Raw genomic sequence first — 14,404 nt, 5'->3', positions numbered from 1 at the left:
TTTCAATTTCTCTACATTCTTGCCAGCACTTCTTATTGTCCATCTCTTTGATAATAGCCATTCTAGTGGGTGTGAAGTGGTATCTCATTGTGGCTTTAATTTGCATTTCCCCTAATGACTAATGATACTGAATTTTCATGTTCTCATTGGCCATTTGTATGTTTTCTTTGGGAAGACGTTATCCTTAAAGCTAAATATTGGTAGTTACTATTGGGAGTGCGTTTGTTCAGATTAACTTTATTCCTTTATCTGATGTTAAAGAGTTTTTGCTTCATTAATTCAGATGTTTTAGTCTGTTCTTGAAGGTTTCTTAAGAAAGCTAATCTAGATACAGCTTTCCCCTATGAAAAAAAATGTATTTTGTATTCTAGCCTGAAATGTCTATAAAGACAATTTGTCTTCACTCTGATAAGCAATGATAATAGACAAATAAAAATTTTTTAAAAAATTTTACTTACTTATTTTAGAGAGAGGGAAGGGAGGGAGCAAAACGAGGAAGAGAAACATCAATCAGTTGCCTCTTTCACACACACCACCTGCAACCCAGTAGGAGAACCAGGCCCAGGACCCAGGCACGTGCCCTGACTGGGAATCGAACCATTGACCTTTCACTTTGCAGGATGACACCCAACCTGCTGAGCCATGCTGGACAGAGCCAAATAAAATGTTTAATAGACTCTTCTTGGTCAAATTTTTACTGTAAGTTTATGTCTCTAGGCTGAAAGAGTTAGCAAATCACAAGTAGCCTCATTAAAACTTTTATTCTATACATTTTCTGAGAATACTCGCTGACCTTTGGTTAAGAGAAAGTTGTTTTTTGTTTTTGTTTTTTTTTTTTTAAGATTTTTATTTATTTATTTTTAGAGAGGGGAAGGGAAGGAGAGAGGGAGAGAAACATCAACGTGTGGTTGCATCTCATGCGCCCCCTGCTGGGGACCTGTCCTGCAACCCAGGCACCTGACCTAGACTGGGAATCAAACTGGTGACCCTTTGGTTCACCGACTGGTGCCCAGTCCACTGAGCCACACCAGCCAGGGCAGGAGAAAGATCTTAACGCAAGGAATATTGAGGCTTGACCTAGCAACTGAAGTTGAAAGTAGTACTTTGTACATACATGTAGGAGAAACTGTGCCCACATTTGGATAGGTGTGAAAAAGTACAGGATTTCATCCTTGATGTCCCTCTCTCCCCAGCGTGGTACCATGCGACGACGCTATGAAGATGATGGCATTTCAGATGATGAAATTGAAGGGAAAAGAACTTTTGACTTGGAAGAGAAACTTCACACCAACAAATATAATGCAAATTTTGTTACTTTTATGGAGGGAAAAGGTTAGTATTATTTTGATTAAGATCTGTAGTCCCTTAGTGTAGGAAGTTGAGACTCGGGGCGGGGAACAGTGTCTCAGCATCTTTGCAGCCAGAATATTGCCTGTTAATGCTATGGTGCTATTTATCTTTCTTTTACTACACAGTGCCAGTCACATACCACTACCCCCAAGTGCTTCCCCCACCCATGAGTAATTCTCTGCTATATTAGAAGAAGCAAGTATTAGGGCAGGAATATTGTTGGAAGTTTTCCCTTTAGGCCTGTTCCTTCTTTCTCTCTCTTCCCTTGGTTTGGGTTTAATTATGAATAGTACGATGAAATCTCTTTTACGCATGTACCAAAACTGAGATGTGTATTTCCACATGTACTATGCAGATTTGCTGCTTGGCAAACTGACAGGGTGTTAATGGTATGTATTGTTGTGGGCAGAATTAAATTTTTTGGCTATTAAGAGACAGGGTGATGACCATTTCTGCCTAGGATTTCTGAGATGACTTGTTAATAGTAATATCCCCTGTTGGTTGAAATACGAATTAACTATGGAAATACAGACTTAGCAAACCCCTGAGCCCTGCTTCTCAGTTATTTTTTTCCATATACCTCTCGCCTTTCTAACAATATTTTCCTGTGGTGACAGATTTTAATGTAGAGTATATCCAGCGAGGTGGCTTAAGAGACCCTCTGATTTTCAAGAATTCTGATGGACTTGGAATAAAGTAAGTGTTCTTGGCCTAATTAGACATGGTTGAGAAATGGCCATGATATGCCTAGAGCTGCAGACATTGCAATATTGATCATTGCTAATTGAAAATAATTTTACCATTTAGTTTTAAAAGGGTATATATTTCTTCTTTTGTTATAAAAACAATTCATGGTTGTTATAGGTAAATGAAAAAACACAGATCAGCTAAGAAGAAAATAAAATCATTTATATTTAAAATATATTTTCAGCCCAAATAAGAAGATTGATGTGTCTCAACTGGTTCTTAGTACTTTAAGAAAAAACTCACACTGACTAGAGAAGTTACGCTTCCCATTTAAGTTGTGTTTATTGGTATCTGTTTCATAGGATGCCAGATCCAGACTTCACTGTGAATGATGTCAAAATGTGTGTGGGTAAGTATTAAGCTTGTGGCCTTCATGTCTTTGAGACAGATTTTAGATTTAGGACTGAGTCTTAACTCTCTGAGATTTGAAGGCTTAGAAACGATGAGCTGTATCTTTGATTGAAGTAGATACTACTTGAAGTAGTTTCTAAGTTAGAAACTACTATTCAGCAACTGAGAGTTTTCTCAAAGGGAGTTACAAAGTTGCTTTGTTTAGCACTCATTAGACATAGAACATTGGAACTGCTTCTTTCCTATCTACCTACCATTGTTATCTCTGTGTTCCACTGTCCCCTGTCCACATCCTCGCCCACCCCCGCCCCCTGCCTTAAAGAGCCTGCCTTCCAGGGCAACCTACCCAGGAAAGTGAAATTTTATATCTCTGAGCCAAGAATGAAGCTTCATTCATAGCTGTGATTTTCTTTTTTCCCCTAAAAGCAGTGGAGAAATTTGTAGGCAGTTTTTTCCACTGCTACATTTGGTAACTTGGTTGAGGCTTGAAACTTTGTAGACTGAGAAGTAGATACATTAAAACTTCTCTTCCTCAGTTACTGGTTAACTTGAGTCTTTAATCTTTAGTTATATTTTATTATATTCAAAATTCGGAAAAGAAAGCAAATTAGAACAATCTAGTTAAAGAAGAAACTTCCTGGGGTCAGTAATGGTTCAGGTCAATTTTCCACAAATCTATTCAGTGAGACATGCCAGGGTCCTTAGGAATTCAGAGGTGATCGCTCTCCTGTACATGATAAGGCAGTAAAATAGATTGAAATCTTTTAGAAATGTTTTCAACATGAAACAAAAGTTTTCTGATGCTTTTCTTCTACCACTACAATTTCCTGAGCTCCACTGCAATCTTTTGCTTTGGAAATTAAATATTGCAGTACTATCTCTTGGCCACTTGAGGGCCCTTTTTAGACTGTTTATGCAAGAGGTGAGAAGTCATCGATAACCCAAGTAGAGAAAAGTTCTTTCATTCCCTGTGTTTTTTATTTTTTCACTGTTTCTCTATCAGAGTCCAGCCATCTGCCTGTCACTATGTATTTCCTAGTACCTACCACATTCTCTGGAGTGTAGGAGGTGCTCAGTAAATCTGTTGAGTAACTAAAATGCTTTTCTGTTCTTCCCAAGGTAGGGCTTTCTCAGGGGGCCTCAGACCCGTCTGAGTACTTATCAGTCCATCACTTGACTTCTTTACGTAATAGACCCAAAGAACAATAAAAATTCCCTGGATCTTTAATAGACCACCACAGCTTTTCTCTGTTGGCCAAGCATTCTTACGGATTTGTGGTCCATAAATGACCTGTATCAGAATCACCTATAATACTTGTTAAATATATAAACTTCTGGATCTCATCATTGACTTAATCCAAATTTGTGAGCTACACAAATACAAGTCTGTATGCAATCACTAGTCTCCTTTTGTTTTGTTTTTTTGGTTGGGTTTTTGTTTTTGTTTTTTGGATTTTGACTTTTTTTCCTATTAGCATTTAAACACATACTTTGTGTACTCATGAGAACAAAAACGTGGCATGATCAAAAAATGGTGCAATTATTTTAATGTAATTGAAAGGAAAGTGCCTTGTTTATATTTCTACTGATGCAAGGCACTCAGTTACTATTAATTGTCTTATAAAAATGTATTTTACTCTTTTATTTTTTTAATTTATTTTTTATTGTTGGTCAAATACAGTTGTCTCTATTTTCCTGCCACCATTTTCCCCTGCCCCACCCACCCCTACCTCCCACCCTCAGTCCTTCCCCACTTTGGCTTCGTCCATGGGTCCTTTATACTAGTGTCCTTTTGGATTTCTTACCACTTTCTTACAATTGTTTCATTTCTTTAATAATATGTTTGCTGCTAATAATGATCTTTGGAAGCCTTTATATTTTCCAAATAGACCTGTGAATGGTCACAGATAACTTTGCTGTGATTTAAAGTGAAACACTGATTATATCTAAACTAACAGACATCAGAAATTGCAACTGATGCCTAACTTTATATCCAGGTTGTTTGAAGTCTAGATGATAGGAGTTTAAAAAAATTAATGTATTTTAATAGCAAACTTACAGGAACAGCATAGAAGACAGACATTAAAAACATGTACTTGCATACAGGACAACTCAGAAAAGTATAGTGAATAGATGGAATCTACTGTGAGATAAAAATATTACAAACACAGTTTAGTTATCATCAGTAAGAAATTTACTTGTTTTAAAAACCCAGGTGCTGGCATTGTCCAGAAAAATTGAATAGGTTTATTTATAATCACTATACAGTTGAACTGCTGAAACTTGTTTAATGAAACATTTTGACCTGCATCAATGAATGCTTTATATCCCTGCGTTCATATTTTTAAAAACTTGCACTCAAATGAAAGTGGAAAAACTGCCAATATCAGATTTCTGTCCTTTGTTTTCCACTTGCAGTCAAATACTTAGGAAGATAGTTGGTTTTTCTTCCCCTTGGGTAACTAATGACTGTCAAAATGCAGTGAGCAAACTATTGGTGATTACAGTAATCCAGTATCATCATATGTACTGTGGTTAATTCAGTCTTCTTCTCTACAATACTTAAAGTGGAATGTTGTACCTCCAGTGTAAGTTCATGTCCCAGAAAGAAGGAAACCATTCTATCATGTAAACTTTATATGATAGTATATATTGGTTAAGAGTGCAAACTTGAACAAAACTGTCCAGGTTTAAATCCTAGCTCTACAAATTACTAGCTGTGTAACCTTGGACATGTTTCTTAAGTGTGAAGTGCTTAGAACAGTGTCTGACACGTAGTACGTGCTCAATAAATGGTAGCTATTACTATGTCATTATTTTATCTAAGTCTCTGGTGCAGACACAGAGTACTAAGTGCTCTGGTGGCATTCTTAGTCTACATTCTTGAAGGAGAGCATTTACCTTAATTTTTAATTTTTTATTGTAAAATATAGATAATATAAAATTCACCATTGTAATAATTTTAAAGTATACAACTCAGTTGCATAAAGTATATTCACAATGTGCAACCCTCGCTAATATGTAGTTCCAGAACTCTTTTTTTTTTTTATCACCCCAAATGGGAATTCCTTACCCATTGAGTAGTTCCTCCTCATCCCCTCCTTCCCTCTACCCTGGCAGCCATAAATCTGCTTCCTGTCTCTGTGGATTTGCGTATTCTGGATATTTCATATGAGTGGAATCACAAAGTATGTAGCCTTTTGTGTCTGGTTCCTTTCACTTAGCATAACATTTTTGAAGTTTATATATGTTGTAGCACACAGCAGTACCTAATTCCTATTTATGGTGGAATAATATTCCACTGTGTGGGTATACTACATTTTGTTAATCCACTCATCTGTTGATTAACATTATTTCTCCCTTTTGGCTATTGTGACTAGAGCTGCTGTGAACATTTATGTAGAAGTTTTTGTTTGAACACCTGAGGTTGATTCTTTTGAATATATACCTAAGCAGTGGAATTGCTGGGTTATATGGTCATTCTATGTTTAATTTGCTGAGGAACCACAAACTGTTTTTTGGAGCAGGTGCACCATTTTACATTCCTACCAGCAAAGTCTGAGGGCTCCAGTTTCTCTGCACCCTGGCCAGCACTTTTTTTTAAATTATTATTATTATTGCCATCTTAGTGGGTGTGAAGTAATATCTCTTGTCTGCTTGCCTGTTATCTTTTATCTCTAACCAGACTGTAAATTCCTGAAAGGGAAGGGATGAGGTCCTAATACTACTTTATATCTACCAAGGTCAGGTATGTAGTAGGTATTTGTTAGTTTCTTGCAAGTTGAACAGTATTCTTTTGTTGTTGTATTTTTTAAATTAACTTTTTATTTTTAGAGAGAGGGGAAAGGAGAGAGGAAGAGAGGGAGAGAAACATCAATGTGTGGTCGCCTCTCACACGCCCCCTACTGGGGACCTGGGCTGCAACCCAGGCATGTGCCCTGACTGGGAATCAAGCCAGCGACCCTTTGGTTCACAGGCTGGTGCTCAGTCCACTGAGTCATACCAGCCAGAGGCGAACAATATTCTTCATATTCCAACAGCAACTTTTTATTTTTTCTTCCATTCTTGACCACCATTTTCATAACTTTTTATTTTATTTATTTTATTTTACAATTATCCTCACCCAAAGACATTTTTTTTTTTTCATTGCTTTCAGAGAGAAAGAGGAAGGGAGGGAGAGAGAAAGAGAAACATCAGTGTGAGAGAAAAACATCAGTTGGTTGCCTTCTCATACACACCCCAACCAGCAGCCAAGAACCCATAACCTAGATATGTGCCCTCACTGGGAATTGAACCCGTGGCCCTTTGGTCTACTGGACAACATTCCAACCAACTGACTCACACTGTCCAGGGCCATTTCCTTAACTTTTTAGCTGTGCTGCCTTTCCGTATCTTCTCTTTCTCTTGTGCTGTTGTCTCTGTTTGAAATTCTCTCTGTTGAATCTTTCTTGCTGAAACTCTATTTATGCTTCAGGGCCAAACTCAGTGACTCTCCTTTCCTCTCTTTTCTAGTCAGTCTAAGTTTGGTTTTGTTTATTTTTGTTTAAGATATTTTTTCTTTATTTTTAACTACTGTTTAATTAAGCACCTACTTTGTGCTTAATTAAGGTTTTAAGTTTTAAAGATTTTACTTTAAATTCTCACAACAACTCTCAAGGCGATATTATTGGGGCTGAAATTTACAATTAGATCTCTTTGGCTCCAAAACTACTGTTTTTTTTTCTCCCCCTACTCTTTTATACCTCTTGTGGCATTCTGCCTTTTGTTATAGTTGTTATGGTTGGTTGAAAATCTGATATAGGTAGATCTTTGTGTCCATTATAGTATCTTTTTTATTTAGTAAGTATTTGTGGAATGCATGAAAAGAGTTTTATATTAGAAATACTTGACAGGTTTAAGAATACCCTTTTAAACAAAAAGAGTAGACAGATTCTAATTTAATCTAGTTCTTACTAAATAGTGGACCTTTATTCAATTTGTGGGGTAGATTAGGTTCAGTTTCAAACCTACATCAAAGCAGTGTAGCTCAGTGGATAAACACATTGACTCTAGAAATGGGCTACCTGCGTTCTTGTCCTGTTTTGTCCTGCAAGTTACCTATCACCTGTTTTCTCCTCTGTGAAATGGATATCACTACTTAGCATTTAGAATTGTTAGGGTTGAGTGAGATTGAATATAATATTCAATGTCTGAGCATATAATAAACATGCCATAGAGAGTGATTATTATATTTAATACTACCCATTGTCTTTTCCATTTTCTGTGATTTGATTTTCTATTGATTATTCATCTCAGGTCACAACTGTCTCCTTGTCTATTACTGAATACCCTAAATAAGAAAGGATAGTTTCTTTCCTTCCACTTGTATTTTATATTCTTAATGAATTTATGGATATCAGGGGCTCAGTAGAGATGATCAGTGGATGCATTTTTCCTGGCAGGGAGTCGTCGCATGGTGGATGTCATGGATGTCAACACACAGAAAGGCATTGAAATGACTATGGCTCAGTGGACACGCTACTATGAAACCCCAGAGGAGGAGCGAGAAAAACTGTATAATGTCATCAGCCTAGAGTTTAGCCACACCAGGCTGGAGAACATGGTGCAGAGGCCCTCCACGGTTAGTGCAACCATTTTTCCCTCATTGTCATTGTCACCAAGAGGGTTGTTTATTTACCAGAAGAATTTATTACCTTTGGTACATACCAAGATGAGGATAAAGATGAACAAGACAGTTTGGTAAGAATGACTTGTATTTTTAGATGGTTCATCATTTTCTAAAATAATTTTATATAGGAAGGGGCCATTCTGATTTATATCATCAGTAACTTAATTTAGGAACATTGGCCTTTGCACATAATGAAGAAGAGTGTTAAAATTCACTCTTGTAAGTACTGTCAGTAGGAAGTTTGCCTAATAAATTTCTGTTCTATAGGTTTGCTGCCAAGCTTGGGAGAAAACTGGTTTAGAGCCAGGTGATTGTTTTATGAAATGATTTCTTGAGTAAATTCTACTGGATAATTAGTAGCAATAAATTGATACCACATCCTAATGGAAAGTTAGTTTTTGATCCTTAGGTCTCCTGAAGGTAGATGTTGATTTTACCCATCTCGGCAAAGTAGTGACTGTCCACGGGACATTGAGAAAACTTATTTCCCTGAGGGGGATTGGTTTGACTTTGAAATATACCTAGTCATTTTTGGACCAATTTTATTAATTTAATTCCTAACTCAGAACTTTTTTTTGTCAGGTATTCTACCTGAAACAGCAGAACTTGGAATGCACTAATTATTTTTTTAAAGTCAGGTTTCAGTGTTTTATCCATCTCCATTTAAATTATCTTAATTATACCCTTTGACTTTCAAAGTTGAAATATTGTTGTTATGAATATGTATATGTGTGCATTGTAAGTTATATTGTTATTATGGTGATACATTGATATGTGTGGACCAATGGAAAAATGTTCACATATTTCACTATTATTATCTGAAGAGATAGTATAATTTTTTGTCATTGCTTCTTGTTATTGACGATGCTATAACTAAATACTACAGAATTTCTCATTAAGAAAAGTCACTCCCCCCCTTGAATGACAAAAGTCCTTTCTATAGGAAGTATATAGGTGGTTAGAATTTAGCCTTGTTACTAGCCAAACATGATCTACTTAATAAATACAGAATGCAATAAGAGAGAGACATTGTAATTACAACAACATTTTTTATAAATGTGTTCCTTAATATTTTTAGAATTTCAATTTAAAAGTACAATTGTACTAATAAAATTAAAACTTGATCTGGATCATACTTTTTCATTCTTAAAACTTAGTAATGTGTTATTCACACAGGAAGCCTTCTTTGTTATATTCTTAATTTATTCATTTTGTCCCTAATCATTTTTAATGACTAAAAATGCTGATAAAAACAATTTTATAAAAATTAGAAAAATAGTGTACCATTAAATGGAGGAGTGGAATCTGTGGAAGGGCTCAGAAATAGAACATTTTCTAGAGAACAAAGGGCAATGTGTAAGTATCTTTTAGGTACCTAAAACATAGCCAGAAAGATTGAGTGAGCTGTTAACAAGGTCCCAGTCCTTCCTTCGAAGCCTAAATGTTTCCTTTTCCTTTTTAAAGGTGGATTTCATTGACTGGGTAGACAACATGTGGCCAAGGCATTTGAAAGAAAGTCAGACTGAATCAACAAATGCCATCTTGGAGATGCAGTACCCTAAAGTGCAGAAGTAAGTGGCTTATCCTGCATTTTCCTCAGTGTGTTATGGGAGACCAAAGTGATAGCAAGGTGTGGTTCCTCCCTCCAGAGCCTTGCTCTGTGTTGTAAGTGATTAAAAACATGAATTCTTTAAAGAGTAGCCTTTACAGTTCCAAAGGAAAGAGGGTGTATGTTAAGAGCACCATAGTCCACGATCACATGATTAAAGAAAAAGACTTATCCTGGTATGTGATGACCTTCAGTTGCATTCCTCTTACTGACTGGGGGTGGATTAGGCGGAAGATAGAGGGAGCACACAAGGGGAGAATGTGGCATTGTGGTGGGGCAGGTCCTCTTTTTCTCATCAGTGCACTAACGCTGCTGCTTTTTTTGGGTCAGGTACTGTCTAATGAGTGTTCGAGGCTGCTATACTGACTTCCATGTCGACTTTGGTGGTACCTCTGTTTGGTATCACATTCATCAAGGGGGAAAGGTACAGTTGTAGATGTGATGGGGTTGGAATCTGACTCTGGTTATATAACTTTGCTTCAGTTCATGTATGCTTAATTTACCCTGGAAATGACTCTATTAGGAGATTGTCCCTACTCATATCTGGAGAGAATTGTAGATTAAGTTGACCTTCTTGGCTAGAGTTCAGTAGGAATTAGTATTCCTCTAGGCCACTATGATCATGCCAATATTTGCACAGTACTTAGTAAACCTCAACAGTCCTGTTTGTAAATTCCCAAAGCAGAATTCTGCAAATGAAGGCAAGGAAGCGGTTTTAGTAGGATACGATAATTTCTCTATGTGGAAGTGTAATAAGGTAGTAGAAGGGAATACAAATTTTGGATAGATGCACAGTGAAATCAGCAAATTGGGATTCGAACGACCTTTTCCTGTATGAAGGCATTGGTCTGAAATGTGGCCAAAGGAAGCCTTTAAGTTGTTTCTGAAGATACAGATTTTGAAAAAGTATCCGAACTCATGAAGAACTCTATTCCAGCTTGCTGGAGTGTTTCTGAATGTTGTGTCAGAGTGGAAATTTAGAATTACTATCAGAAGTTTATAGTATTATGCTTATTGTTACCCCGTTTACCCTTATTTAGGAGTGAATGCAGGGCCCTGGCCAGGTAGCTTAGTTGATTAGAGCATCGTCCCAATACGCCAAGATTGCGGTTTCGATCCCTGGTCAGGGCACATATAGGGATCAACCAATGGCTCTGACTGGTGTGGCTCAGTGGGTTGGTCATCGTCCTGCAAAGCATTAGGTTGCTGGTTCAATTCCGAGTCAGAACGCATGCCTGGGTTGCAAGCCAGGTCCCTGGTTGGGGGCGTGCAGAGGAAACCAGTTGATGTATCTCTCACATAATGCTGTTTCTCTCCTCCTCTTTCTCCACTCCTTTCCCCTCTCTCTAAAATTAAATAAATAAAATCTTTTTTAAAAAAGAATCAATCAGTGAATGCATAAGTAAGTGGAAAATCAAATTCACGTTTCACTCTGCCTCTAAAATCAGTAAATAATCAATTTAAATAAATAAAAAGAAGTGAATGCATTTGTAAGAGAAAAGTAAAACTGAAATGAAAACACAGATAGAGCTTTAAAGCTTTTAAACTGTGAGGTCCTAATCAAAAACAAATGTACCTCTAAATCCAAAGTCATTTTATTTACTTTGGATTCCTTTAAGTGGTATCTTAAGATTTATCCTTTTTATCCTTTTGGTCTTAGTTGCTACCTTGGAACAAAGCAATCCACGCCTGTCTCTTGAAGATTTTGTACCTAACTAATAGTACTGTAGAGGCCAGACAGCCAGGGGTGAATAAGGGGCTGCCTAGGTAGTAAGACAAATACCCAGTTCTCTTTGCACCTGTTTATCAGTTGAGGGGGGCGACTGGGTCATGTCAATGGCTGTTAACAGACTGAAGTTTTTTAACTCACAGGTCTTCTGGCTCATCCCCCCTACAGCCCACAACCTGGAGCTGTACGAGAATTGGCTGCTGTCAGGGAAACAGGGAGACATCTTTCTGGGCGACCGGGTGTCAGATTGCCAGCGCATTGAGCTCAAGCAGGGCTATACCTTCGTCATTCCCTCAGGTAAACAAAATGGGAAAAAGTGGATTATCTACTCTAGCCACTTTTTTTTCCTTAAATAAAAGGAAGTTGATGGATTACTACCATGAATGATTATGATGCTGGAGTAGTCAGAAAATAAAGGTGTCCTTTCCAGTTATGGAATAGATGCCGAGTTTGTTTGTTTGTTTGTTTGTTTGTTTGTTTGTTTGTAAGCCAGTGATTTTCCATGGAAGGTATATATTACGATTGCCAATGGAAACTTTTCCGATCTATATGTTTGGGCCCCATATTAGCCCTAGAAATTCAGAATCTCTAGGGATAAAACCTCTTCAGCAGTTGATAAACGACCCCTGGTTAAGACCTACCTACTCCTCTAATGGATGTAGAGGCTAGATGGATGGCTTTGAAGACTAGAGAGTGCTGAATCCATAATATTTTTGATTAAATCACTGGTTCCAACATAAGTACACAGAGCACAGATTTTAGAGTCACAAACATGTAGAATTCTCTGCATTTAACTGCTGATACCGCTTTAGTCAAGTACTTAAATCCCTGTTTTATTTTGTTAGGAAGAGTAAACACATGTAAACTCTCTTGTACTGAGCCTGGTTCCTAGTAAGTGCTCCAGTAAATAGAAGCAGCATTTATTAAAAGTTTGTTATGCTAAAACTTTATATACATTTTTCTCAGTGCTTAAACCAACAACCATATAAAGTACAGCTTATCCTGGTTTTATAGAGGATTGTGAGGCTGCAAGAGATTAAATACCTTAACCAACCACTAAGAAGCAGAATCAATAAAAAGTGTGATGGAGTCTTGTACTAGTTCTCTGAGAGAACGTATTATGTGCTTACAGCCACTACTGTTCAACCCCTTTCTTCTAGGATGGATTCATGCTGTGTATACTCCTACGGACACATTAGTGTTTGGAGGCAATTTTTTGCATAGCTTCAATATCCCCATGCAGTTAAAAATATACAACATTGAAGATCGGACACGGGTAAGTAAAGCTGTATAACAATTGACGTGAACAGGTTTATTCCAGTTAAGATATATGTTATGAGAGATTCATTGTCTTGTCCTGGCTGGTGTCGTTCAGCAGGTTGTACATCATCCTGCAAACTGAAAGGTTGCCCGTTTGATTCCCAGTCAGGGCACATGCTTGGGTTGCAGGCCAAGTCTTCATCTGGGGGCACATGAGAGCAACTGATAGATGTCTCTCTCATACATTGATGTTTCTGTCCCTTTGTTTTTTCTTCCCTTCCCCCCTCTCTAAATATAAATAACTTTTTTTTAAGAGAGAGATTCATTGTCTCAAAACTTCAGTTTTTCTTTGGGTTAAAATATACTGTTCGCATTTGGGAAACACTGAGAGAAAAGTTTAGCAAGATTTACATGGTTGGCCCTGGCTGATTTGGCTCAGTTGGTTGGAACATTGTCCTGTGAACCAAATGGTCGCAGGTTTGATTCTTGGTCAGGGCACATACCCAGGTTGTGGGTTCGATCCCCAGTCAAGCAGCCAATTGATGTCTGTCTGTGTCTGTCTGTCTGTGTCTCTCTGATTTAAAAAAAAAAAAAATCTGTATGGTTGGTTTTGAGGCCTCCAATTCCTTGAGGTTCTTTGTATCTTGGATTTTTATATGGCTACAGCTGGACATTTGATAATCTCTTGAGCCATGTTTTTCATTTTTATACTCTTAGAATAATTTGTTTTAGTGAGATTTATCAGTTCAAAATTTATGACTTGAAATTCATGTATCTTTACTAACACTCAAACTATTGTATTTTAACATATAAATGTGTATAGTGTCCTTCTCAACTGAGAGAAATTCTATGAGAGAATTAAGCACTGCAGAAAATGATTTGTGTCTTATTTTCTGTTTTCACTAGGATGGTACACAGCTAATACCTTCTAGATGTTAGGGAAAAAGTTAGGTCATTATATGCAGTCGATACCTTAAAGCAAGATTTGGCAAACTTTTCTGTGCAGACCCAGATAGCAAATATTTTAGGCTTTGTGAGCCATACAGTATCTTTTGGAAGTATTTAACACTGCCTTGTAGAATAAAATACTTAAACAAATGAGCATAGCTCAAGTAAAATAAAATTTTATTTAAGGACGCTGAAATTTGAGTTTCATATAATTTTCTTGTGTCACAAATTATGTTTTAGTTTTTTTTTTTTTAACCATTGAAGAATGTAAGAAACACTCAGCTCACAGGCCTTACAAAAACAGGCAGCTGATCAAATCTATTACCTGTTATTTGCTGGCTGGCCCGTGCCTTATGCGTAAATAGGACTTCCTTAACAAACCCTAGCTGGTAAGGGCTGAATTGTATCTGTATATGATTAAAGTACAAATGGTATTGACATTAAACGACAATTAGAGTACAGATTATTTAGGGTATGTGATGTTCACAACTTGCTTTCAAGTATTTCAGCAAATAATAACAACACATGAATAGAGATTAGCAAATGTGGGGAAATGTTACAGTTGGTGAATCTTAGAAAGCATTATTCATGGTCAGCGTTTTCTAGGTTGTCAGATCCTCTTAAATTTTTGCTCCTAATGCCAACCTAGGTTTACAGAAACCTAGGTTAACTATTGCAGTGATTGAATTGTCTTACTCTCTTTCTTTGAAAATTACCAGCTTGCCTTTCTCATTATTTTGTT

General features: G+C 37.0%; 1 protein-coding gene across 6 annotated transcripts in view; it reads left to right on the top strand.

The window, feature by feature from the left end:
* Nucleotides 1–14,404, top strand: part of KDM2A (lysine demethylase 2A) — an 84,719-nt gene that overhangs the window by 45,400 nt on the left and 24,915 nt on the right. For all 6 annotated transcript variants that reach the window (XR_008528927.1, XM_054570809.1, XM_054570810.1 and 3 more), the window contains 8 exons: nucleotides 1,194–1,332; nucleotides 1,968–2,046; nucleotides 2,400–2,446; nucleotides 7,890–8,068; nucleotides 9,581–9,687; nucleotides 10,056–10,149; nucleotides 11,598–11,751; nucleotides 12,615–12,730. Coding sequence is in view for 5 of the 6 variants with exons in the window: in XM_054570809.1 (XP_054426784.1) it covers nucleotides 1,194–1,332; nucleotides 1,968–2,046; nucleotides 2,400–2,446; nucleotides 7,890–8,068; nucleotides 9,581–9,687; nucleotides 10,056–10,149; nucleotides 11,598–11,751; nucleotides 12,615–12,730 (915 nt within the window). In the remaining variant the exon portion in view is untranslated. The remainder of the gene's footprint in view (nucleotides 1–1,193; nucleotides 1,333–1,967; nucleotides 2,047–2,399; nucleotides 2,447–7,889; nucleotides 8,069–9,580; nucleotides 9,688–10,055; nucleotides 10,150–11,597; nucleotides 11,752–12,614; nucleotides 12,731–14,404) is intronic.

The sequence above is a fragment of the Pteronotus mesoamericanus genome, unplaced genomic scaffold, assembly GCF_021234165.1.
Source record: "Pteronotus mesoamericanus isolate MK-2021 breed Mesoamerican mustached bat unplaced genomic scaffold, CSHL_Meso_final contig_214, whole genome shotgun sequence".
NCBI classification, from domain to species: Eukaryota; Metazoa; Chordata; class Mammalia; order Chiroptera; family Mormoopidae; genus Pteronotus; species Pteronotus mesoamericanus.
Note: the sequence above shows the minus strand (reverse complement) of the source record. Positions and strands in the feature narration are given on the sequence as shown.